This window comes from Rhineura floridana, chromosome 18 (assembly GCF_030035675.1).
Source record: "Rhineura floridana isolate rRhiFlo1 chromosome 18, rRhiFlo1.hap2, whole genome shotgun sequence".
In the NCBI taxonomy this organism is placed as follows: Eukaryota; Metazoa; Chordata; class Lepidosauria; order Squamata; family Rhineuridae; genus Rhineura; species Rhineura floridana.
The window spans coordinates 17,513,805-17,540,085 of record NC_084497.1 but is presented as its reverse complement, the minus strand read 5'-3'; the positions used below and the strand labels follow the sequence as shown (position 1 = coordinate 17,540,085).

At 44.9% G+C, this 26,281-nt stretch overlaps 1 protein-coding gene across 8 annotated transcripts in view; it reads right to left on the bottom strand.

The window, feature by feature from the left end:
- The window catches only part of VPS13D (vacuolar protein sorting 13 homolog D), a 191,541-nt gene extending 165,627 nt beyond the window's left edge, over positions 1-25,914 (bottom strand). For 4 of the 8 annotated variants that reach the window (XM_061602191.1, XM_061602199.1, XM_061602196.1 and 1 more), the window contains exons 1-13: positions 25,582-25,719; positions 17,770-17,942; positions 16,934-17,008; positions 15,943-16,133; positions 15,751-15,831; positions 11,167-11,283; positions 9,081-9,185; positions 8,839-9,009; positions 6,570-6,670; positions 5,417-5,585; positions 4,351-4,443; positions 2,023-2,218; positions 940-1,119 (exon numbers count right to left, since the gene is read on the bottom strand). In XM_061602191.1, the coding sequence (XP_061458175.1) occupies positions 940-1,119; positions 2,023-2,218; positions 4,351-4,443; positions 5,417-5,585; positions 6,570-6,670; positions 8,839-9,009; positions 9,081-9,185; positions 11,167-11,283; positions 15,751-15,831; positions 15,943-16,133; positions 16,934-17,008; positions 17,770-17,866 (1,576 nt within the window). In that variant the 5' untranslated portion in view covers positions 17,867-17,942; positions 25,582-25,719. Of the gene's footprint in view, positions 1-939; positions 1,120-2,022; positions 2,219-4,350; positions 4,444-5,416; positions 5,586-6,569; positions 6,671-8,838; positions 9,010-9,080; positions 9,186-11,166; positions 11,284-15,750; positions 15,832-15,942; positions 16,134-16,933; positions 17,009-17,769; positions 17,943-22,861; positions 22,882-25,269; positions 25,346-25,581; positions 25,720-25,785; positions 25,807-25,828 lie in introns of those variants that run through there. The other 4 variants (XM_061602192.1, XM_061602194.1, XM_061602193.1 and 1 more) reach the window with 4 other exon arrangements.
- Between the last annotated feature and the right edge of the window lie 367 nt (positions 25,915-26,281).

Sequence of the window (26,281 nt, the reverse complement as noted above, 5' to 3'; positions counted from 1 at the left end):
TATTGTTGTATTGTTATGTTTTTTTACTTTGTTTTGTTTGTCTTTTGAAAAATTTGAATAAAAATTATTAAAAAAAAAACCAATGCCATTACTGTCTGAAGGTATGGGATGTTAAAGAGCAGAACAACTATGTTGGATGGCAGATACAGAAAGCTTCCAGCTTCCCAACAGATCTGTATGTGTAATTTAAAACAAGTAGAAAACATAACCCACTTTATACTGAAATATCCTTTATATGACGGCCCAAGGGGAAAATTCCCAGAAAATTTCTTGTCTAGAAAAGACAGTGATGTTGGGGAAACCAGAAGGGAGTACAAGAAGAGGAAGGCCAAACAAGAGATGGACTGATTCCATAAAGGAAGCCACAGACCTGAACTTACAAGATCTGAACAGGGTGGTTTATAACAAATACTATTGGAGGTCGCCGATTCATAGGGTTACCATAAGTTGCACATCACAACAACAAAGTACAACAGCCTATTCTGAACATAAGATTATTTGCTTTCTTTTCGAAGATGCTTATCCATGTATAACGTATAGAACAGAACTATATGCTCTAGCTGCAAGGAAATTCCGAGCAGAAAGAGTTAGCAAAATGGTGACAGATTGTGGCTAAGAGTGTTTCCATCTTTACTTTAAGCTGGACTTTGTTGTATTCTGTTAAATGCTTTATAAAATTACATTGGGTTTTAATTTCATTATTATAACATTTATTTTTATTCCGTTGTACCCAATGGGGCATACTTCAACATTGTCAAGGCCAATGGCTAGTACAATAAAAAAAACTTCTTCTTCAAGAGCAGATCAGACTGCCTTGGAAGATTTGCTTCATTGGAAGTTTTTAATGCCTATCAGGAATGCTATAGCAGTGAATCCCCTGCACCAGCTGGGATGGGGGTAGATTAGATTACCTTCTAAGAAAAGGAGTGTGTTCAATACCTGAAAATTCCAGCTGCATGAAAGCTCTTTCATTGGCCTGTAGGCTCTTCTTGCCCACGTGTAGCAAGGTGACAGAGCCACCTTGCAGTTGGAGATTTAACTTTGCCAAGACATGATCCCTCTTTGTGAAGGTATTTATGGTAGATACATCAGCAGTTGGATCAAAGAACTCTTCGGCACCTAATCCAATGAGAGGAAACAGGAAAGGCTTTAGAAAATGCAAACGCTTGTGAGCAAATCTCCGAAACTTTAGCTAGAGCTGAAGAGCTTCTGGTCACTTAATTGCTAATTACTTTTAGAAGTATTGTGCTGAATTTTGAGATTTTGTGCAACAGAATGCATTTTTTTTAAAGCGGCACAAAATTACTGTTAAAATACCACAAATCCATACTTAGTCCATTCTAGCTAATCTGTCTTTAACAAGGCCAGGTGGAACAGAGCCTTCCCTCATAGCCTTCTGGATACCAAGATAACCCATCTTTTGTCAGAGGTAGGTCGTTTTAACAGGTGAACAACCCCTATGGATGTTTAAAACTGGTCTTGGCCAGGTCTCCCGTCCATGACAAAAGTAAAAATAGCACATCCCCAACAACGAGACCACTGAACTCCAGGGCAGCATAGAATTATTAGTCCAGTGTATGAGTGCCAATTATCAAAACTTGGCCTTCTTGAACAGCCCCAACACCTCCTCCATCATCAGTCCCAAGGAACGGATCAACCCCGGTCCTAATTACATCTAACCAAAACAGACTGTTACTGGTATTGCAGAGTGATTGGTACAGTTATTCATTGTCTGCTTGGTGAACTGCAACTACAAGGATTTAATATGGGTTTTTTTTATAAAGTTCTGGGTCTTGTTTGTGCTATTGTGTGTGGGGGGGACCCTTATTGTGTTGCAAGAATGCATTTCTCAAGAATAGGGATGGAAAACCTGCAGCTCTCCAGGGGTTGCTGAAGTCCCAGCTATCATCAGCCTCTTCCCCCAGCATGGCAATGGATGCTGGGAGATGTAGTCCAATATCAACTAGAGGGCCACAGGCTCCCTACCCCTAAACGAGAACATCAAAGTAGGTTTTCCCATACCAGTGACATCTTCTGGTCTCCATTGTTCTGGTGTTTCTGAAAGCAGTCCTCCTGTTTCCTGAGAATAGCCGTACCAGCCACCCCACCCAGGAAACCAGGACTGAAGATATTGAAGCATTCCGCTATTGCCTCTGCCAACATCCGGATCAGTTTCAGCCGCTCCCTCTAAGGTATCAAACAGGGGCTCCTTAATGCTCTGCACGGAGACAAGCAAATGTATTATTTAAAAAAAAAAACCTGAAGAATTTAAAACGTGCTACTGATTAAAACTATTTTCTCTCTCTTACTGATGCTACGTGCCTGGAGTGAATGCATAAATGGCATGAATTATCCCAGCTCTGCCTAAACGCGTTTCATGGAATGCTGCAATCACCACTCCAATAGCAAATTGAGGTGGTGAGTGGCAACGGATCCCCCTGCCGCCCTCCAAAAAAAAGAGAGAGAAGAATACTGGGGAAGGAGCCGCAAGGTTTGTGCAAACACACACACGCTAATGAAATGGGGAAAAACTTAAGAGGGCAAAGGACTAGACAAAACACAGCCCAATGAGGATTGGAGTAACCTTAGTAGCCACAGAATGTTGACAAAAAGGAGTACAGGAAAGGAGGAGGGAGGAGAGAAGAGAGTGTAGAATGGAGTGGCCTGCTGAAGGGCATGGCTGGAAGCCTGGCATCCTGAACAGGAGCACTCCTATTAGGATTTGAGGACACACTGCAACATTTTGTTGCAGATCCCATTCGTGCAACACTATTTTGGTTAGAACAAACTTTGCATCCTGAGATAAGCTTGCTGTCAACATAGGCAGCCACAACCTGCTGCTATCCTGGCTTGGCTTTTCTTTGTTTGTTTGGGAGAGGTGTTAAGTCATTAGGGGCTCCGAATCCCAAAATCCAGACACTCTTGGATGAGACCGATTATCTGGATCCATTTCAGTTGGGTTTCAGGCCTGGTTTTGGCAAGGAAACAGCCTTGGTCGCCCTGTATGATGACCTGTATCGGGAGAGAGACAAGGAGAGTGTGACTCTGTTGATTCTCCTTGATCTCTCAGTGGCTTTCGATACCATCGACCATGGTATCCTTCTGGGGAGACTGGCTGAGTTGGGAGTGGGAGGTACTGCATTGCGGTGGTTCCGCTCCTACTTGGCAGGTGGCCTCCAGAAGGTGGTGCTTGGGAAACATTGCTCAGCACCCTGGACTCTCCAGTATGGGGTTCCGCGGGGGTCAGTTCTGTCCCCCATGCTGTTCAACATCTACATGAAACCGTTGGGTGCGGTCATCCGGAGCTTTGGAGTGTATTGCCATCAGTATGCTGATGACATGCAGTTCTATTTCTCCTTTTCTTCTTCTTCAGGTGAGGCTGTCAATGTGCTGAACCGGTGCCTGGCTGCAACATTGGACTGGATGAGGGCTAATAAACTGAGGCTCAATCCAGACAAGACTGAGATGCTGCTAGTGAGTGGTTCTTCTGACCAGATGGTGGATGTCCAACCTGTTCTGGATGGGGTTGCACTCCCCCTGAAGGAACAGATTCATAGTTTGGGGATTCTCCTAGAATCATCTCTGTCACTTGAGGCTCAGGTAGCCTTGGTGGCACGGAGTGCCTTCTACCAACTTCAGTTGGTGGCCCAACTACATCCCTATCTGGACAGGGATAACCTGGCTTCAGTTGTCCATGCTCTGGTAACCTTCAAGCTAGATTACTGCAATGTGCTCCACGTGGGGCTGCCTTTGAAGACGGTTCCGAAAATGCAGCTTGTGCAAAATGCAGCAGCCAGATTGGTAACGGGGACCAGACGGTTCGAACATATCAAACCGGTTCTGGCCCGCTTGCATTGGCAGCCTGTATGTTTCCGAGCTCGATTCAAGGTGCTGGTTTTAACCTATAAAACCTTACACGGCTTAGGACCACCATACCTGATGGAACGCCTCTCCCGACACGAACCCACCCGTACACTATGCTCAACATCTAAGGTCCTCCACCGGGTGCCTCCTCCGAGGGAAGGTGGGAGTGTGGCAACAAGGGAGAGGGCCTTTTCAGTGGTGGCCCCCAAATCATTGAATGATCTGTGTGACGAGGTGCGCCTGGCGCCAACATTGTTATCTTTTCGGCGCCTGGTCAAGACTTTCCTCTTCTCCCAGGCATTTTAGCATGTGTTTTTAAATTGTGTTTTTGAATTGTTTTTTGTGTTTTAAAATTTGTACATTTTTTATTGTTTTTAATTGCTGTAAACCACCCGGAGAGCTTTGGCTATGGGGCGGTTATATAAATGTAATAAATAAATAGAATAAAAGGTACTACTAAATATTGCATTTCATAAAATCTCTCACCTCAGCAAGTTCACGGAATCTGTCATACACTATCTCACGTAAGATTTTCAGCTCCTCAAATGTTTGTTCATCCTCAATGCGCTCCATCTCATCCTACAGGTAGAAAAGGAAATGTTGGCAAATTATAAAAAAGATAAGATAGCAAGACTCAGCCCTTCTTTCAAAAATGGGACTTCTATTTTGGTTGGCCCTCACAAAAGGGATTGATTAATTGTGGGTCTAAGATATTTGTTACAGGCCCGCATGACTACTTTTGCTTTAGATGTGCCTTCATAAAATCAAAACGGCTCTAACTTAAAACTGCTAACTTTGCCAGTTCTTGGCGTTACCTACTCTTAATGGGACAGAACAGGGCATAGAGAGAAAATTGAACCATCTCCTCCTCTGCTGTGATCCTGAGGAAACCGTCCCCTCTTGAGTTGGGAGGAACCCCACCCAACCCCACCCTCCACAGTGTGAATGTCACACCTTGTTTGGCCCAGAAAGATGTTAAAAAATGGCATTGAACCAGCAGCTGTTAGTTGTAAATAAGAGAGGCATAAGAAGAGCCTGCCTGCAGGATCAGGCCAAAGGCTCATCTAGTCCAGCATCCTGTTCTCACAGCGGCCAGCCAGATGCCTCGGGAAAGCCCAGGAGCCAGGTGAAACAGCACTCACCCCACCTGCGATTTCCAGAAACCGGGATTCAGAGACATACTGCCTCTGACACTGGAGGGAAGTCCCAGGGAAGGGGGCATGACAAGCAACAGTGTGGACCCGCTGAAAACGCTACTTCCACAGTGAAAACATACTTGCAAAGGTGTAGTGCTGCGCTACTTATAACCAGTGGACTACTTTATCTAAACATTCCTAGATAACCAATGGACTACTTTATCTAATATTCTTACAGGCAAATATGCCTCTAAACAAAGCTAAGCTCTGAACTCAGTTTTCAGCAGCAGAAAAAAAAACAGCAATTTAAAATAAATGCTATAAAAACTGTACAGTCACAGATTAAAATTATACATGTCAGCTGCCGAGTTATCTCATGATGGTGGTGAGATATCGTCCTGCTATTTCCCCAGTACCTGCTCCTCATCAGACAGCTGCACTTCTTTCAACTTCTTATAATACAGGTCTGTATACAGCACAGCATCTTGGGCCCGATGCAACACAAACTCCCAGGAACAACGTTCCCTCTGCTCTCGGATCTCTACAATGTGCGCATTCAGAGCAAAAAGCCACCATTCTCGGGAGCTGAAACATTGCAAATCAGTATATTTCTGGTTAGCAGTTTCCCCCACCCCAGGGTGAGGAATAATCCAAGGGCTACAAATGGTCCTAAACAGCTCCTGTTTGAGGTGGATTCAAGGGCTGAACAGGAACACTCCTCTTAAGGGATGAAGAAACACTCTAGGTAGTATTTTATTACAGGCCCCCACACTTGTTCCACTCTATCTTTGTTCATGAATGTTGCAGGGACCCTAAAGCCTGCAAGGTGAATTAAAAAGTAAACAGTGGGCTGCCTAAGGCAGGTGTGGGGAACCACTGGCCCTCTGGATGTTGCTGAACTACAACTTCCATTATCCCTGGCCATTGTCCATGCTTGCTGGGGCTGATGGGAGTTGTAGTTCAGCAACATCTAGAGGGCCAAAGATTCCCTATGCCTGGCCTATGGGATTTGTTGGATTATATTAAGAGTCACACAAACAAAAACCCTGTGTTGTATCCAATGCAGTGCTAAGTTACAGTCACTGAGAGCTATATTTATTCCACTGGTGAAATGTTTCATGCCAGCAGAAAGTTGTTGCACAAGAGAATGTGTAAGCAAGTGGATGGTAACTTCATTGCACAATAGACTGCACAATCCGTTGCATAACAAATTTCCGCTAGCACAAGTTACGTAGGATTCCCGTTGTGCACCATTGAAACTCACTTGTCTGTTAGCGCAAGAGCCCTTGTGCTAGGAGATAGAGAACACTGGACACTGCCCCCTATTTCAGCTTAACACTGACGAATGGTGATCACACTTTGGTAAGCTGTGATGACACCCCCAAATTGTAGTCACTCTGTACGAGCAATACTCAGTATAATTTAAAATTAAGCATACAAGAAAACAGCAAGTCAAGCGTGCATTCTTATATCATCATAATCAACAGAAAAAAGTATACTAGACATTAATTCATCAGGAGAGGGAGATTTCAGTGTCTGTTTATTTGATCAAGAAAACAGAGCTCATACTTTCCAGCTACTGAGACCTTTGGCTTCCATCTCCTGAATTTAAGCTGTCGCTCTTTTCGATCCAGTTCTTTCAGGAAGTCCATTATTTGTCGGTATTGTGCCTGTGTGAATAAAATAATGTACTGTGGTTAGGCAGCCAAAATAAAATACAAACGTCAATATTAACTGGTGAACTCAAGAAGGAATTTCAGTGCTTTGCATAAAGAACTAGTCACACGTTTAAAAAGGCAACTTCAGTTCAGGGTAGTGGGTATGGCTGGATAGAGACACAGGCAGTATCAAATCAAAGCAGAATCAGTTAGTGGTTTTGGTAATTGATTCCCAAAGTCAGACTAAGAGGATTTTTTTTAAAAAAAAGGCAGCAGGTTTTGAAACCTCCATAGCTATTGGCTGTGAGTACTCAAACTTTGCTTGAAGTGAGCTCTCCTGACCCATTATCTTAATTCAGTGGTTCCCAAGCTTTTTCCCACACATGGACCACTTGAAAATTGCTGAGGGTCTTGGCAGACCCCTTAATGATTTTTCTGCCCGTTGTAACAATTGTAATACGCTGTGTTAGATACTGTAGGTTTTTGAATTGTATTTTGATTGCTTCTCTTATTTATCTGAATTTATTTGCTTTCTCTCATTCAGTCTTTCTGACTCCTTATCTTCTCCTACCCTTTCAAGTGCCTCCTCCGCCTATCACTTCCTGTCCATCCCACTCAACTTCTGGGTGAATCGCCGCATACTTAGAATGGAGGAGCCACTGCAGTCCCCATTCATAGCCCCTGTTGCTGAGTGGTGGTCCACGGATCACAGTTTGGGAATACCTGGTTTAGCTGCTAACATTTGCAAAATTCTTGTGAACTGCCAGACCACAAGACCTAGGGACATATAAGGCTATGTATGTGGAAAAGGGTGCAGCAGAAAAATAAAAACATAATTAGCATTTTAGTGCTTTCGAGTGTAGAAAGCACTCTATTACGCATATCTTGTTGGAATCCTTATAACAGCCTTTATGTGCTGTAACTGTGCAAAAAATATTGATAATCGCAACCCCAGACTATACATAAGGTCAGTTATTCCCTCTGAGCTGAACAGTTAATCGTCAGCAGGATGCCCAGAAGGCTGGTTGAAATCTGGCTGCAGCAAACCTGTATATGACAAATTGGGAGCGGCGGTGATGAGACCTAAAAGATTGTGGTGAAGACACCATGGGAAAGGTGACGTTCAAACAAGGTTCTCCTGGATGCCTCTCAGTCTCTTAGACATCATTCTAATCAAGCCTGAGGTACAGAGGTAGGCAACTCCTGTATACGTGAAAATGTCATATGCAGAAGAAAAGGCATGCAATTGGCATGAATGGTATCACAATGACATAACAAGTCTGGATGTGCCTTGGAAAAAGAGAGGCTAAAAGGGAAGGCATCCCCGACTCTGAAGAGGTTTCAAAACATGCTGATATGTTTGTGTTTGAGAGGTTCACTGGTTTATTGCATTGCATTTTTGTTTACTATTGCACTGCACTGTTTACATTGTAGCTTCTCAGTTTCGCTGTTACATAGTATTTGTTATTTTGCAATCACATAGACTAGAGACTATATTTATTTATTTATTTGATTTATATTCTACCCTTCCTCCCAGCAGGAGCCCTTAATACAGCAGGAGACTATATTAAGTGGTATATAAATATATTCCATAAATAAATAATGTCAGCAGGTGATCTGTTTTTGCAAAGCGCTGTGCAGGGAAGCCCCAACCATCAGCTGACCGGTGGCACTTGTAAAGCAACGTGCAAGGGGCTTACTTTGCCAGAACCTTTTGCAAACCACCTTTCAGCCCAGCTGCATCTCTAGCAGCCCCACCCCCGATGCCAGCTGTGGAGCACGTGGATATGGCTTGCCACCACTGATCTAGACCCTGACAGATGTCCAGCACCTCTCCACCAGTTGTAGCTTCCACATGTTATTGCAGCCTGACAATTTGCAGTGGCCATGAGTGACAAGAACCAGGAAAGGACTGGATTCTACGTATCCAATTAAGTCCTACTCAGAGCAGACCCACTGAAATTAATGGACTCGACTAACTTGGATCGGTCAACTTCAACAGGTCTACACTGAGTAGGACTTAGTTGGATACAACCCCATGTTAACACTCATGTTTTATGAGCTGTTTGTTATGGCATTCAGCGTTGACACAAACATATTTGATTTGTGTATGTTTTGTCAATAAGCACTGCAGACTGCGCCAACAACTTACAGAGCAGCTTCCTCAAAGCAGCTTTTACCTGGGAAAGTTTCAGCGGTATCGTCTCCAGCTGAATGTCAAACTCCAGCCGTGGAGTATTCCGCGATTTCAAGGGCTCCTTAGAACAGTTTCTTTTGAGAAGAGCAGAGGTACGCACAGGCTCCATGACGTAGTTATGGTCTCGGCTCTTCATGCTTCGATCCATTGCTTCCTGGAAATCACATGCCAGTTAATTCCTATAAATACACAGACATTCTCTCACACACATAAAAAAGCCCATACCTGCAGCTCCCCAGGTGGCAGGTCTCCCATTAAAGCACAATCAGTATCCCAGTAGATGCTGAAGTCAGCAATCTCCAGCTGCTTTTTCTTCATTAGGTCCTCCACCTTAAAACAGTAAGGAAAAAAACTGGTTTCAAGCCACAGAAAAGACACAGACACACATTATCAAGTAGCTAGGACACGTTATTCCATTCCTTATTTTATTTAACAAGTATATAGGCTGCTTCATAGCATCGAGCCGTCACAGCACTGTAAACTATGAAAACAGAACACAAAAACCAAAAGCAATAAAACCGTTTCAACAAAACACAATAGAGTCTCTTCTCAAATTCTAAAAACAATGGGATTGCACCCAACTCAGAATAGGTCCATTGAAATTAATGAAGCTAAGTTTGCCATGTTCATTAGCTTCAAAGGGTCTCCTCTGAGTAGGGCTAACATTGGATACAACCCAATAAACAGGTTCTGCAGATATACCACTGATAGTCCCCAAAACGACTGGGTTACCCCACAGGGATCAGAAATGTCTTCTTCATATCAAGGTTCTGCTTTTGGTGTAGAAAGCCCTATGAGCTTGGGACCGAGATACCTGAAAGATTATCTTATCCTTATATATACCCAGTCGATCACTGCGCTCTGCAAGTGAGGGCCTCCTGTAGATACCATCTTATCAGGAGGTCCATGCTGCATAACATAGGAAGTGGACCTTTAGTGTGGTGGCATCTACCCTTTGAAATTCCCTCCCCTTAAATATTTGACAGGCACCATTTCTGTCATCTTTTCAGCGTCTACTGAAGACCTTCCTATTTTAACAAGCCTTTTAAGTTGACCTTCTCCCAGTCTCTGTTGGATTGCTTTTTAATATGTTTTTAAAGATGTTTTTAAATACATTATGTTTTTAGGATGTTTTGCTTAATATGTTTTTAAAGATGTGTTATTTTAATATGTTTTAAAGCCTTTTTTTAACAATGTTTTGAAGTGCTTTTAGTGTTTTTGTTTGCCACCCTGGGCTCCTTCTGGGAGGAAGGGCAGAATATAAATGTAATAAAAAAATAATTTAAGCATTATGGTGCACATCTACACACTGAGTCACTCAGATCACTCTGCAAAAGTCAATAAACAAGTTCTACTGCACTGGTCTTCAACTAGTGGGTCAGGATCCACTACCAAACCTCAACTTGATGCAGTATGTGACTAAACAAATAAAAAATTAAGAAATGGGTCCCCAAACACATGTTAGGGTTCAAGGTGGGTTCTGAATCTGAAAAGGTTGAAGGCTACTGATAAAAGGTGAAAGCATGAACCGAATCATTCGCTACAAGGGAAAGCAAAACAAAGCAAAACACCAGGTTCACTAGCTGATCTAACCTCTGTAAATATTCATACAATCATAGAATTGGAAGGGGCCTATAAGGCCATCGAGTCCAACCCCCTGCTCGATGCAGGAATCCAAATTAAGGCATCCCCGACAGGTGGCTGTCTAGCTGCCTCTTGAAGGCCTCCAGTATTGGGACTGCCCACCACCTCCCTTGGTCATTGGTTCCACTGTCGTACCGCTCGAACAGTTAAGACGTTTTTCCTGATGTTCATCTGAAATCTGGCTTCCTGCAACTTGAGGCCATTATTCCGTGTCCTGCACTCTGGGACAATCGAGATGAAATCCTGGCCCTCCTCTGTGTGGCAACCTTTCAAGTCCTTGAAGAGTGCTATCGTATCTCCCCTCAGTCTTCTCTTCTCCAGGCTAAACATGCCCAGTTCTTTCAGTCTCTCCTCATAGGGCTTTGTTTCCAGTCCTCTGATCATCCTCATTGCCCTCCTCTGGACCTGTTCCAGTTTGTCTGCATATTGCCATTTAATCTCTCCCTGCCCCAGTTCAGTAACAAAATCCAACCTAAGATGACATTGTTTCTTGAGTGAACACCTTTTTGGCTTAAATGCAAACTTCTTCTGCTCCATATTCCATCGATGGAAACTGGTGGCGTTTAAAAAAAAAGCCCCTTCCCCACCTCACCCTGCAACACTCACGCAACACAAACAACACAAACACCTTCGTCGATGCAATTCTCTGACGATGGCATTTACTCACCGGCTCATTGACAGCATTTTGCACGGATACATCTTTTATGCAGACTCCAAATGCGAACGGCTGTGAAGGGTTTGTGATGCCATCCTCAAACCTCAGGTGGACATCTTGAATGTTTAACTGAAGAGGGAAACGAGTGAGAAGCAGACATTCTCTTTAGTTCACAGGTAACAAGTCAGTTAACAGGTGCAAATGTATCATAAGGAACAATTTAAACATACAAATGGACATAATGAATGAAATTGGGAGCTGCTAGCCAGTCACCAAACAGGACCAAAGGTTCCAATCTGGCTTACATTGCATAGTTTTTGCCCATGTTACTCTTGTCACATTCTCACTCATAAACCACTTTGCTGTTCCTTCATGGTTTGCTACTGGAAGAGTTTCTTTTCTCCCAAAGAACCACCAAAATCATCTCCCTGCCACTCAAAATGAACTAACACCCAAGACACTTTTGTGTAAAGAAATCCAGTGTTTATTTTTTGTTGTTGTTCTGCTGGCCTTGGTAGCCAACCCCGCCCAAAAACTGTGGCCACCAGGACTCCGTCCCTTCCCATGACAACAGGGATCATGTACTCGAATGTATGCTGGACCTCTGAAAAACTGAGACGGAGATTAAGGCAAATCCACCGCTCTTCTCCCCAGCTTCAAAGGGAATGGGGCGAGGGGGAGTCATTCCTGCAAGGATGCTTCAATCCCAAGGCACTGCAAGGAACAGATTGCCAAAAATAAACTTGAGCCTTCCACTGTAGCTTGGAGCTGGACAAGGGGATCGGAGACAGTTCTTGAAGTTGCATCAGGCTTCATAGATGTTTCAAGCCCCTCTCGGGCACAGCATCACTGTGGGAGCAATTCCCGCATCCTCCCTCAGCTCCAAGGTCAGGAGGAAGGCGGGAGCTCATCACCCATGCCACAGAGTGATAGAACACTCGATATGTTGATTGGAATTGTGGAGTCCTGCTTGCACTGATTTCTTCTATGCCTCCTAACATTATTTCTATCCAGCCTCTCTCTGTGATGTACCAGCTTATATAGCTTCCATCCACCTTCTGAAACAATGATGCATTTACAAAACAAAGGAATGCTGCTGCAGTCACATTTCACACCAGACACTCTGTGCACAGACAGATGCAGGGGGCGAGGGAATCTTTTAAATAAGGTGCAGCGGAATCCTTTTCGGCCCTGGGGCAGGGGCCACACACCCCACATGCAAGCGCACATACAAGCCTCCGAAGCTGCAACATTTCAAAAAACAAAATGCCCCTCCCCTGGTGCAATTAGGGGTGAAAGAAGCCTTCTATTGGGTACGATAAAAGCTTTTTTTTTTCAAGCTTAATTGCTGTGGGGGAGGGGCACAGGGGATGCTGCAGGCCAGATAGGGAAGCACCAAAGGCCACATCTGGCCCAAGGGCTAGCAGTTCCTCATCTCTGTTTTAAACTCTATGAGGGCATCTCCCTTATATTATACAAACACGAGAGTGGCTGTATACTATAGCCAGCATAGATTTTTCACATTTTACCATGTTAAATCGAAAATACCCCCCATGCCATTCTGCTGCTTCCCATAACCTAATTTCAAAACAAAAACTTACAAAACTTACAGTCCTAAACTCAGAAACGCTTGCTTAAAATCCTCGAGATTTTCATGGCGATACACAAAACAGAGAATCTAGACTTCAAAGTCTAAAAAAAAGAGTAAAATAATCCAGACTCCTGCTGGACTTTTTTCTGTCAGTGGTCTCATAATATGTTGAAATTAATTAAAAAATCAGCCATGTTCACAGAGTACCTGTAATCCGATTACTGACCTTGCCCCATACTCTGACCTTCATCTTCAGCAGTTTAAAAGTTAATTAAAAATCAGCCGTGCATTTTTTCATTTAATATTGGAGTCTATGATAAGCACAGACATGCTCACTAAGAACTAACTGTCAGCGTTTTAAAAGCTAGGCTAACAGCTGTTTGGCTTTGCTAATCAGGGGGCCACATCCATGCCAGATATTTACTCCACTTGAAACAGTCATAGCTTCCCCCAAGGAATCCTGGGAAGTGTAGTTTGTGACGGGTGCTGAGAGTTGTTAAGAGACTCTTATTCCTGACAGAGCTCGAGTGGTCAGAGTGATTTAACAGTCAGCCCCTCTTTCCAGAGAATTCTGGGGATTGTAGCTCTGCAAGGGAAAATGGGCATCTCCTAGCAATTCTCAGAACCCTTCACAAACTACACTTCCCAGGATTCTTTGGGGAAAGCCATGACTGTTTCAAGTGGAATAAAGGGATGTTCTGGAAGTGGCCAGGGTCAGCTTTGATTTAAATTTGGCTGGGAGACTACATGTGTCTGCTGTAGAATAAAAAGGTGGGGAAAGCTTGGCAGTGGCTGCACTCCTATCTTGGGAATCGCCTCCAGAAGGTGATGCTTGGGGAGCATTACTCGAGTCCCTGGGTACTCCAATATGGGGTCCCGCAGGGTTCAGTTCTGTCCCCCATGCTCTTTAATATCTATATGAAGCCGCTGGGTGAGGTCATCAGGAGTTTTGGAGTGCGTTTTCAGCAATATGCTGATGATACGCAAATCTACTTCTCCTTTTCATCTTCCTCAGGTGAGGCTGTCAATGTACTGAACCGCTGCCTGGCCGCGATAATGGACTGGATGAGAGCTAATAAACTGAAACTCAATCCTGACAAGACTGAGATGCTGTTGGTGGGGGGTAATCTGCCCAGGTGGTTGATGTCAGACATGCTCTGGATGGGGTTACACTCCCCCTAAAGGAGCAGGTCCGTAGTTTGGGGGTCTTATTAGATCCACTCCTGTCACTTGAGGCTCAGGTAGCCTCGGTGGCATGGAATGCATTCTACCAGCTTCGGCTGGTAGCCCAACTACGACCCTATCTGGACAGGGAGAACCTCGCCTCAGTTATTCACGCTCTGGTAACCTCTAGATTGGATTACTGTAATGCACTCTACGTAGGGTTACCTTTGAAGACGATTCAGAATGCTGCGGCCAGAGTTCTTACTGGGACAAAGAAATTCGACCATATAACACCTATTCTGGCCCAACTGCACTGGCTACCTATATGTTTCCGGGCCAGATTCAAAGTGTTGGTTCTTACCTATAAAGCCCTTAATGGCATCGGACCGCAATATCTGATGGAACGCCTCTCTCGCTATGTACCTACCCATTCACTGCGCTCGACATCTAAGGCCCTTCTCCGGGTCCCAACTCATAGGGAGGCCCGGAGAACAACAATTAGATCTAGGGCCTTTTCAGTGGCGGCCCCCGAATTATGGAATGCCCTCCCAGATGAGATACGCCTGGCGCCTTCTTTGTTATCTTTTCGGCGCCAGGTAAAAACCTACCTCTTCGCCCAGGCATTTTAAGCTTAAATTTAATTTTATTTTAAACTTAACTATAATTGTAATTTTTATTTTAATTTGTATTCTAATTTTGTTTTTAAATATGTTTTATATTGTATGCTGTAATCCACACTTGTTAGTTTTTAAATGTGGTTTTATCTTGCTGTACACCGCCCTGAGAGCTCGTTGCTATAGGGCGGTTTAAAAGTGTAATTAAATAAATAAATAAATAAATAAAAACAATGATACTATTCTCAATGGTTTCCTTTTGGAAAGGTAAGGGGCTTTTCCTCTGCCCAGTGCTCACTGACCCAATCTACTCCTCTTCCTCCCCTACCTACCCCTCCCCTAAGTCAGTTTCACCTATCCTAAGCATGATTGCACAGGAGTAAATCCCACTGAACTCAACAAGCATTCCAATGTTCAAATGTGCCTTTCCCCTCCCCTCTCCCATGGTCAGTTTCACCTATCCTAAGCATGACTGCAGGGAAGTAAATCCCACTGAACTCAATAAGCATGCAAATGATCAATCCATTCTCAGCAAACTTGCACAGGATCCAATTTCTTACCACCTGGATTAAAAAGCAGCAAAATTCACCAATAGGCTAAAAAGCCTTGCGGTTTTAGAATATATCTATAGCCAACAGATATTTCTATTAAACTTTAAAAAGCGGGGAAATTGTGCATGTTACCAAATTCTTCCAAGCTACACAGGAAATGAATTGGACTGTGAAAGACCCACACAAATTGTACTGACATTTTTACAAATTTGTAGGGCAGCACAGTATCTCAGAGAGAAGGTCAGGTCTCCCGCTCCCCTGGTGTATTCACTATAGCTGCCTAATTTCCCTATTTTTTAAAGTTTTTAAAGGATGCAGAAGGTCCCAGGTTCAATCCCTGGCATCTCCAGGTAGGACTGGGGGAGACCCCTGCCTGAAACCCTGGAGAGCTGCTGCCAGTCAGTGCAGAAAACATTGATCTAGATGGACCAACGGTCTGACTCAGTTTAAAGCAGGTTTCTTTGTTCCTAGCCCTATATACACCCATATCTACTCACAAAATTTCCTCCCCTATATGCCGCACTTGCTACAGCGTGAGAATGGATTCAGTGAGAAGGAAGCTTTTTATCTGCTCATACACAGGTTAAGTGTGTGTGTGGGGGGGGGGGGTGTAATTCTATACTTAATAAAAAAACCTAGCGCACTAGAGAAAAGACTGCCCACCAACCCAACTTACTTCGATGTTCTCTACAATCCGCGCGACGACAGACGCAGTGACTGAATACCAGTAAGATTCTGCTATCTGCTCCCGTTCTTTCTGAAAAAGAAAGAGATGGGGTTCCTATCTCGTGTGAGTGTGAAGGTAACAACACACCTAGAAGCAGCTTGGTGCAGAGGGAGTTCCATTTAAAACCCCAAAGCGACTCACTCTCCATTTTTCTTCCAGCGCTCGTAAAATAGTTTTCTTGCTTTCTCGTTCAAAGAGCCTCTCTTTTTCTTCGTCAAAATCTTCTTGCTTTTCCGGTGAGCCAATAAGGTGCAATTTTGACACTGATATCACCCATGGATCAACATGGGGGCGATAAAACGGTATCTGTAGTGTTATCTTGCCAATAAAACCTACAATTGTCAAGGAGAACAAGTTCAGTATTTGAGCATATAGGAAGGCCTTTCCCCCTTCTGTGGCGCTTCACTCATTCAGTTCAACAAAAGAGGACTCCATCCAAGTGTCCCTGCGGAGTGCCAGCAGAGCTCACGATCAGGTGCGCTGCATTTATATTCCCCACCTGTACATACGGTGAGAAATATAAACATGACATTGTTGACAAGCATTGCTGCAAAATGGGATGATCACGTCATTTATGTCACTTGAAGCCACCAAGTTTCACAGCCAATTTATTCTTTCTTTGAATAAATTCCTAGACATCCTGGGAACATAGGAAGCTGTCTATGTCTAGCTCAGTATTGTCGACACTGACTGGCAGCAGCACTTCAGGATTTCAGGCAGGGAGTTTCTCCCAACCCTACCCGGAAATGCTGAGGACTGAACCTGGGACTTTCTACATGTAAGCAGGAGCTCTAACCACTGAGCAATGACTTTTCCCTAAACATAAAGGAGCATAAGAAGCGATGCCTTATCCCAAGTCAGACCATTGGTCCATCTGGCTCAGTACTGTCTACACTGACTGGCAGCGGATCTCCAGGGTTTCGGGCAGGAGACATTCCCAGCCCTACCTGAAGATGTCTGGGATTTAACGTGGGACCGTCTGCATGTGCAAAGCAGGTGTGTCACCTCTGGAAGCTTCGTCCCTTCCTAGTAGGTCACTATAACCCCAAAGTCAATAGGTAATTATACTAGGAACCTTTTTAAAAGATGTTCCAGCAAACATAATACTCCCAACAGCCATCCAAATACATACCAGCTTTGACCTCAAATGGCAACAAATCCTTCAAGGCTTCTTTCTTTAACGGTAAATTTTCCAACTCTACAGCACCTGCAGGAACAAAACAGTAGATTTTGGAAGGGAGGGGGTTCCAAAGATATCCTTGGTGAGAGCGCTGCTTTCTCATCACACAGAGAAGTGGCGTAATGAGATCGGTATTAAATATATCATCACAGATCAGTCAAACATCTCACCGTCCACACAAAAAAAACCCCAAGTCTGAATGATATCAAACCAATTAAACATCTCAAAAGGTAGAGGTTACATCTGCATTCTGCCCTTCCTCCAAGAATCTCAGTGTGGTGATTTGGCCTGATAACAACAATGGAAGATAGATTAAGTCAAGAGATGGCGCCTTGCCCAAAGCTTCAGAGACATCAGGACATGGGAGGTGGGGGAGAGACAGAATGGCAGGGCCTGGCTCTGCTGAAAGGCCAGTGACTTCTAGATCTCCTCCATGAAATGTTTCCATTCCAGCTGCTCATTAAAAGAACTCTATTCATAAGAACTAGTGCCCGAGTTTGCTTTGTCCCTCCTGCCTCCAAGTACCTTTTAGTTTTGGGCTGTGCCTTTTACAATATAAGCCTGAGGTCAAGGAGGAACCTATCATTGACACCAGTTAGCTCTGCTGAAGAGTGGGATAAAAATGCTTCAAATAAATTAATTGTGGGGATCTGAACCTAGTTCTCCTACATTCCAGCTACCTTTCTAAACTGGTTCTCTGGCAGAACATGAAAGCTGACCATTACTAATGCATGGTAGGCTTTAAATGAAATGACATCAGTCCCCTTAACAACATTCATACACTTTACCTTTTAGAAGAGCTACTGACAGTTGATCCGTGTTCAGGTTGCTGACATATTTGCCTAGGTAGTTGTTGAGAACCCAGGCTACCAATCCCTCCAACATGACTACTTCTTCGGAGAGGCTGGAGAGGATCTCCCTCTCATTCCTGGTTGCTCTCTTCCATAGCTAAAGGAGGGATCTACGTGAAATTCAGAAGGAGGACAATTAGTCTCAAGCAAACATACACAGAAGCTGATGAGTTATGGTCACCATCATCACAGTGACTATGTTTTAATTCTGCCCAGCAGCCTCTGGCAAGAAGCGCAAGGGCTGCAGCTCTGCGGTAGAGCATCCGCTTTGCATGCGGAAGGTCCCAGGTTCCATGGCCGACGGCTGGCCTGGAATCCTGGAGAGCCACTGCCAGCCAGTGCAGACAATACTCAGGGAGATGGACCAATAGCCCAACTCAAGGCAGCTTCCTACATTCCAAAGTATTTGTAGCATTTTACTCCTTAAAAAACACCCTGACAAGTAATTCCCTTATTGAGTTTCTCCTATTAAGCTCGAAGGTTGCCAGACCAGTCATTGCCTCCGAGTCAATAATTCTACCACCACCACCCCCAATCCTACCACAGACTGAGGCCCCAACTGCACGTTTAAAGCTGTACCATACAACTTTAAATTATCACGGCTTCCCCCAAAGAATCCTGGAAAGTACAGCTTGTGAAGGGTGCCAAGAGTTGTTAGGAGACCTCTTTTTTCCCCCATCACAGATCCACAGTTCCCAGGGGAGAGGAATTAATTGTTATGGAACTCTGGGAAATGTAGCTCTGCAAGAGGAACAGGGGGTCTCCTGACAACTCTCAGCACCCTTCATAAACTACAGTTCCCAGGATTCTTTGGGGGAAGCCATGATTGTTTAAAAGTGGTATAATACTGCTATACACTTATAGTGCAGATGGGGCCTGACTAGAAGGGAGCTAGCTGCAGTATTTTTAAATTCCTTTCCTGCTGCTCTTCCTGGCTCTGTGCCTCACTAAGGTGCAGCCCCCTTCTCCAGTCCCTGCATGTTTCCCCAGATGTACTCTCTGCAGACTGCAAACCCCTCAGCTGCAAACGAAAAGCTGCCTCTGTTTTACCTTTCTTCTCTCCCCCCCCCCCTTCAGCCCAACCCCAACATCACTCCAGCAGCCCTTATCCTGACCTGGCACAGATTTTAAAAAAGACAAAAATGAGATGAATTCCCTCAAGGAAGGAAAGAACATCTGGAGTGGATTTCTGGCTGGCTGGACTGGGCTCAGGCACAAATTAAGCTTTATGCACAAGTCAGTGCAAAAGTAGAGAGAGCCCGCTTAAAGAAGGTGGAAAGTTTTTTTTGGGGGGGGGGTTACGAGCTTCTGGGCTACAGTTATGAAAAAACAGGACTGGGTTTTTTGATGAAAATTCCTGTGTCCTGAATTGCATAGAGCAGGAATGAAGCCACTGTGGCCCTGCAGATGTTGCTGGACTACAACTCCCATCATTCCTGACCACTGGTTATGTTGGGTGCAGCCACGGGGAAATCAAGGCCAAGAGCTGGAGGGCCCCACAGCTTTTCTACTCTTGATGAACTTTCGTGGGAGCATGTGTGGGGTGGGGTGGGAGACGGTGTTTAATTTCTTAGAAGACAAGAGCAGGGAATTGCTGCCCTTGCTCAATAGGAAAACGCAGAATTCGCACTGTGCCCAGTATATTCCTCCTGGCTACTAGGTATTATCCCTGGCTACCAAGTCCAGCCACATATTGTAGCCCTGTTGCGGACTCGCAACTAGGGAAAGAGTGGGTCCCTGCCGGTAATACGGGCTTTCCAGAAAACTTTCCGATGCCTTAAATCTATTCAGATCTATTTTAACATGACTGAACTCTTGTTTAGCACAACTGTACAAGCACACCACCATGTTAATGCTATGTGAAGTATCAGTATCTCCAAAAAGTTATTCCAGTAGCCCAAAGGTTGCACAAGGGTCACTGCAGGCTCTGGTATACACTAGTGATGTCACCGCCACGTGATAAGGCCTAGGATCAATATCCAGACTCAAAGCAGAGTCGGAATAATTCTGCAGTCAGGCAACAGACGGCCAGAAAAATCAAATGGCTGCTCCAAAATAGCCTTCCATGACGCGGTGCCATCCGGCTATTAAGAACATAAGAAGAGTCCTGCTGGATCAGGCCAGTGGCCCATCTAATCCAGCATCCTGTTCTCACAGTGGCCAACCAGGTGCCTGGGGGAAGCCCGCAAGCAGGACCCGAGTGCAAGACACAAATAGGACCTGTTGTCAGACTCCAACTCCCATCAGCCTGAGAAAGTGTGGCCAATGGCCAGGGACGATGAGAGTTGTAGTCCAAAATATCTCAAGGGCACCAGGTTAGAGGAAGGCTACTCCAGATTATTTCAGCTAGCTGGTTACCCACGACAGGCCGGCTATCAGAAGGCCACAGTTTCACCAACTCAAGGATCTAAGCTCCAGTTGCTCACGGGGAGAAGTGCAGACTTCGGCACAGTTTCTGTTATCTTCTAATTACTGTTATTAATGAGGGGGCACATTTTGGAGTGCTTTGTGTTTCTGCAATTGTGACCTTAATTCTGTATTTGTTTACAAAGGCAGGGGGTCAGTTTTATTTTCAGTTACACCACTATTATATATGGATGGCGCAATGCTGCTGCTTAGTGAGTAAGGTCCAAAGAGTTACTTTATGAACACCCAGGTTTGGCTTCCTCACTTTCTCTCTCACTTACTACAGATTATTGATGAGCATCCCCCTCCCTCAATTTCAAGGCAAGTGTGTTTTCAACAGCGTTGGATGACACAAAATTCCAACCCGCTCTTGGCTCAACAAAACTAGCTGTGGAGCTTTCTGGCTCCAGTTCAAAATTTATATATTGCATTTCAAGATTTTGAAAGGCTTGACATATATTATCATCACAGCAAATCTGTTTAGAAGCTCTATCATTACCACCACATTGCAGACTAGGGCTGATGCCAAAAGGAGCCTAAAGTCATGCCCCATGAATCATAGAATGACAGAATCATAGAATAGTAGAGTTGGAAGGGTCCTACAAGGCCATTGAGTCCAACCCCCTGCGCAATGCAGGAATCCAAATCAAAGCATTCCCGACAGGTGGCTGTCCAGCTGCCTCTTGAATGCCTCCAGTGTCGGACAGCCCACTACCTTTCTAGGTCATTGGTTCCATTGTTGTATGGCTCTAACAATTAGGAAGTTTTTCCTGATGTCCAGTCGAAATCTGGCTTCCCGCAACTTGAGCCCATTATTCCATGTCCTGCACTCTGGGACGATCGAGAAGAGTTCCCGGCCCTCCTCTATGTGACAATCTTTCATGTACTTGAAGAATGCTATCATATCTCCCCTCAGTCTTCTCTTCTCCAGGCTAAACATGCCCAGTTCTTTCAGTCTCTCCTCATAGGGCTTTGTTTCCAGTCCCCTGATCATTCTTGTTGCCCTCCTCTGAACCTGTTTCCAGTTTGTCTGCATCCTTCTTGAAGTGCAGAGACCAGAACTGGACGCAGTATTCAAGATGAGGCCTAACTAGTGCCAAATAGAGGGGAACTAGTACTTCATGGGATTTGGAAACTATACTTCTGTTAATGAGATGAGATTTCAAAGAGAGACTTACTAGTTCATGCTGTTCATTACCAAGCTACACCTTGATCTCTAAAAATAATGCAGGATGAAAGAAAAAGAAGACTGTTCACTTAAAATCTGGTCTACCTGTTCTCTCTCAGTCGCAGTTCCCCCACCTCCAAATCTGAAATACAAGATAGCTAGCACATCCACCTTTCTGGAATTTATGTTGTGGTAAAATCACCAGGACTGAAGATTTTAAAAAATTGGTTGAGACATCAGCTTTAACGGGGCAGAGCCTTCATCAAATACTGGAAATGATCTCCTAAACTGGCAGATCCACAGAGAAGTGAGTGGCTTGCATACAGATACAACTTCAACCTAACAAAGGGCCAGTGGAAAAAGGGGGAGGGAAAGAGTGTCTACAAGCCCCAGAAATGCCAGAGAATTATGTATCCAAATAAGACACATAACCGGAGGAGAACCATGTTTGTACACCACCTTGAGCTCCTTGGAGGAAAGGTGGGGTATAAATAATAACAGCAATACAGTCAAAGGTCAAAGGATCCAATCAGAGTGGGCATGATCCACTCCCAATTGGTAATGAACAGACAAAGCAAGGGAAATACTGTTCAACAGTACCTACAGAGGGCCACATTTTAGAATAGTGATCATCCGCTATTGCCTGTGAGCACTTTTTGGGTTTTGGAGCAAGGGCCATGGGCGCCACCCCTTCTGGTCACTTATCATCTCCCCCTCTCCTGGATCAGCCCCCATACAGAGAGAGGGTGTGAGTTCCCACACACTTCACTTTTCCAAGAAATCTGAGTAAAAGTCAGATCCAGTAACAGTGAGTCTTCAGAAGGCCATGGAGCTGGAAGAGGAAGTGGGAATGAGTGTCACTCTTCCAACATCCTCCTTCACCTCTATCAATGCAGAAAAAGGTAACCACCCATACCACCTCATCACCAAGAGAGCAGTGAGGCGGGGGGCAGGGGATAAGGCTTTGGGGAAGACCTCAGCCATGCTGACAATCTCTGTGTTCTTGCAACAAAAACAATGAAACACCTTTGGTACCTTAAAGACTTATCATGGTTATCGAGTCAGAACCCACTTCATCAACAACAAATAATAAATGTTGGTTTAATCATAGTTTTGCAACATGAAATACTATGCACGACAGCTAGTGCAGCATAGAAGGCAAGAGATTAAGCCACAAATGAACAAATTACAGATTCAAATCTTGTATCTCCAATGAATTCACTTGGCGGTCTGCGGAGAGCCATTCCCTGTCAAATAAGCAAAGAGGGTTTACTACCCTACCTTGCAGCGTTGTTGTAAGGATGACAATAAGATAATGGATGTAAAGAACCTCTGACACTAGAAAGCACTATACAAATGCTATATAATGCAATATGGAGGATAGTATTAGTATAATATCGGCAAGCAAAACAGGTTTAGTATACACTTGGCAAGAGAATAATGGATATGACTCACTTTGAATGCTCAAAAGCACTGTAACATAGGAAGAGCCCCACTCAGTCAGATGAAAGCCAACCAGACATAAGAATGTAAAGAGTCCTGGTAGATCAGGCCAAAGGCCAATTGAGTCCAGCATCCTTTTCTCACGGTGGCCAACCCAGACGCCTATAGCAAGCTACCACAAACAAGACTTGAGTTCAATAGCTCTTCACTTGCAATTCCAAGCAAATGGTATTCAAAGGCACAGTGCCTCTGGCAGTGGGAGTAGAGCCCAGCCGTTCTGGCTAGAAGCCACAGTCATCCATGGGTCTAATCCTCCTTTAAACCATCCAAGTTGGTGGCCACTTGTGGGAGTGAATTCCATAGTTTAATTTCGTGCTGTGTAAACTACCTCCTCTTCTCTGTCCTAAAATGATGATGTGCAGGATTCACTACACAGCCCCATAAGGAAACCGCTGCCACCAGCACCCTCTAGGTCTCACCCCCACCAATGAGCAGTATGAGAGATAACTATCAACCCGCCTCTGAAGGCTGTTTTAACTATGACACCAAGGTAACAGTTAGACATGAAGCGCTTTTCATTCTTGAAAACACTATGCAATTACTGTTCTTCCCAGCTGTGATAAGGGAAGGCAGGAGGATACAATCCCTCTCCCCCCACCCCCAGAGCTGCAATGTGGACACCAAGATACCACATAAGCAGCAGCACCTAGAAACCCCTAGGTGAAGCCCATTCTACAGTAAAAAACACTATGCAAATACGTGGGGATGAGAGGAACATGGGAGGAAGCTCATTACCACTGCCCTTCCTCACAGGGATGCCGACAAGACTGCCCATTCGGCATTGACTCATTGCAAGGCCTTTTTTCAGAGGTGGCTTTCTGTTCATGAAATCCCCCCCCTTCTCAATGAGGTGCATCTGTCTCTGTCACTACTGACCTTTAGGAGGAATTTGCAAACATTCTGTTTGCCCAGGCATTTGAAGGCTGACAGAGACTGTCCCTGGCAACCTGGAGATAATGTTTTTAACTGTAACAGTTTTTATCAACTGTAGCTTTTATTAAAAAAAAAACTGTAACCGTTTTTTGTTGTCGATGTTAAATTGTTTCATTGCTGTGTTTGCCCCCACGGACTCCTTCGGGAGGAAGGATGGGCCATGAATCCAATAAACCAATGAAAAGTCAGCTGCCTGGAAAACTGCCCTGTCCTCCTGCCCTGGATGTTACCACCTGCTCTGCTCCTGGATCCAATCTGGGAGAAGAGTGCTTTGGGGAAGGCACTGTTCTCTATCAAGGGCAAGACAACCAGTGGCTGTAACTTTAAGAACTTGTATGCGAGCTTGCTTTCCCCTCCTCCCTCCCAATTCCCTTTCCCTTGTGTGTCATTGCTTTTTATACTGTGAGCTTAAGGGTAGGCACCAACCTTAAAAAGCAGCTTTTGTAGGCCATTCCACTCAAAGAGACTTTTTGCCTAACAGGTAGGGTATAAGCGCTGTGACTAAATAACAGCAATAACAAGATGGGCACCAAGACAAGAGACACAAAACATATAAACCATGCATGGGGAGCCTTTGGCCCTCCAGATATTGCTGAACAGTAACTCCCACCATCATCCCTGGCCATTGGCCATGCTTGGTGGGGCTGATGGGAGTTGTAGTTCAGCAACATCTAGAGGGCCAAGCATTACCCACACCTGATATAGACACTAGAAAGTATTAGGAGAAGCTCTTTCAACCCTAAAAAAAATCCCACACCAATAAGAACATAAGAGCCCGGCTGGATCAGGCCAGTGGTCCATCTAGTCCAGCATCCTGTTCTCACAGTGGCCAACCATGTGCTCATTATGGGAAGCCCACAAGCGGGACCTAAGCACAACAGCAACTCATGCCCCACTTGTGATTCCCAGCAACTGGTATTCAGAGAGTGCTGTTGGAGGCAGATATGCTATTACTCTCACTAGGAGCAACAGGAGGGGAGGGGAAGAGGAGAAAATGGGATTGGCCAATCTCCCAGGGTTGCTGTAAAACGGACCCCAAAATAAGAGGCATTAAGACATTTCAACACCAGCAAGAGCTTTGGAAACCCTAAATGTTCTCCCCAACTGCAGCATGCAACGGGGTGGGTGGGGGAGGGAAGACAGAGAGGCTGCATACACACCATACATTTAAAGCACATGACATCCCTCCAAACAGTTCTGGAAACTACAGTTTGTTAACGGTGCTGGGGGCTGAGTGGGGGGATAGACTACATTTCCCAAGATTCTCTGAGGGAAGTCATGCACTTTAAATGTGTAGGCAGCCCAAGAAAAGAGGCATGAAGCAATTTCAATGCTGGAAACCACTTTGTAGACAGAAACTAACAAAGGGGGTTGGGGGGGAGGGAAGAAAATTGGAAAATGGGAAGAAGTTAATCACACTGACCTACCTCACGGGGCTGTCGCAAGAGAGAGACCAAGGGAAGAGCCATAACACAATTTTGAAGGATGGAAAGCGCTAATAATTCTCCCCAACTCCAACCAGAGAGGAGAGGGAGATCGGGAATGGGAAGAAGCTAATCTCCTGAACTACCCCACAAGGTTGTTGTGAGATGGACGCCAAGCTAAGAAGCGTAACGCAATTCCAACACTGGAAAGCACCTTGCAAATAACTAATTATTCCCCTTAATTACAATATGGGAATTGTGGGGGAGAGAGACAGAGAAATGGGGAATGGGAAGAAACTAATCCCACTGACCTACCTCACAGGGTTGTTGTTATAAGGGGGCAACACGCTAAGGCAATGGACGCGTGAAGAAGCGCCGTCTCTAGAAACCCAACTGCGAACCGAGCAGCCTCCCTTCTCCCCTTCTCCCATAAGGCATAGCGAGAAAGTCACCTCCTGCCTACCAGAAAGAGTCCTCAGCACTTCCGGGAAGTGAGGACCTCAAGTGACGTCCACTTACCTTCTTCCGCCCGGAGTGAGCGAGTGAGTGAGAGAGAGCGTACCTGCAAGTCCTCACCAGCGTTCGATTCGGCCGCCCTTGTTCTTGCTGTGGAGAAGAAGTAGCCGGGCCAAGCCGCCTGGTCTTTGCGCAGAGCGCCATGCCGACCGCAGAAGCTCAGGCGCAGGCGAGAGAAGCTGGACGCCGAGCCATTGATCGATCGCTTTTCTCCCTTCCTTGGGGGGGGCGCACGGGAGCCCGGTTACCGTGGCAACCGGAGGGAGTCGGGCCTTCGCAGGCTGACTGCTTAAGGCCGCAATCCTATGCGCAGGCGCACACGGTGCGTGTGTAAGGGTCTGGATCTCTGAGTTTCTCATCTTTTCCATATATCCAGCAAATTGTGATTTTTTAAAAAATGAAAATTCTTCAGCATTTTAGGGCGAATTTCTCCTAATAAACACATTTTTGCCTACTATTGACTAATGAACACGTGATCGCAAGCAATTTCTCCCGATAT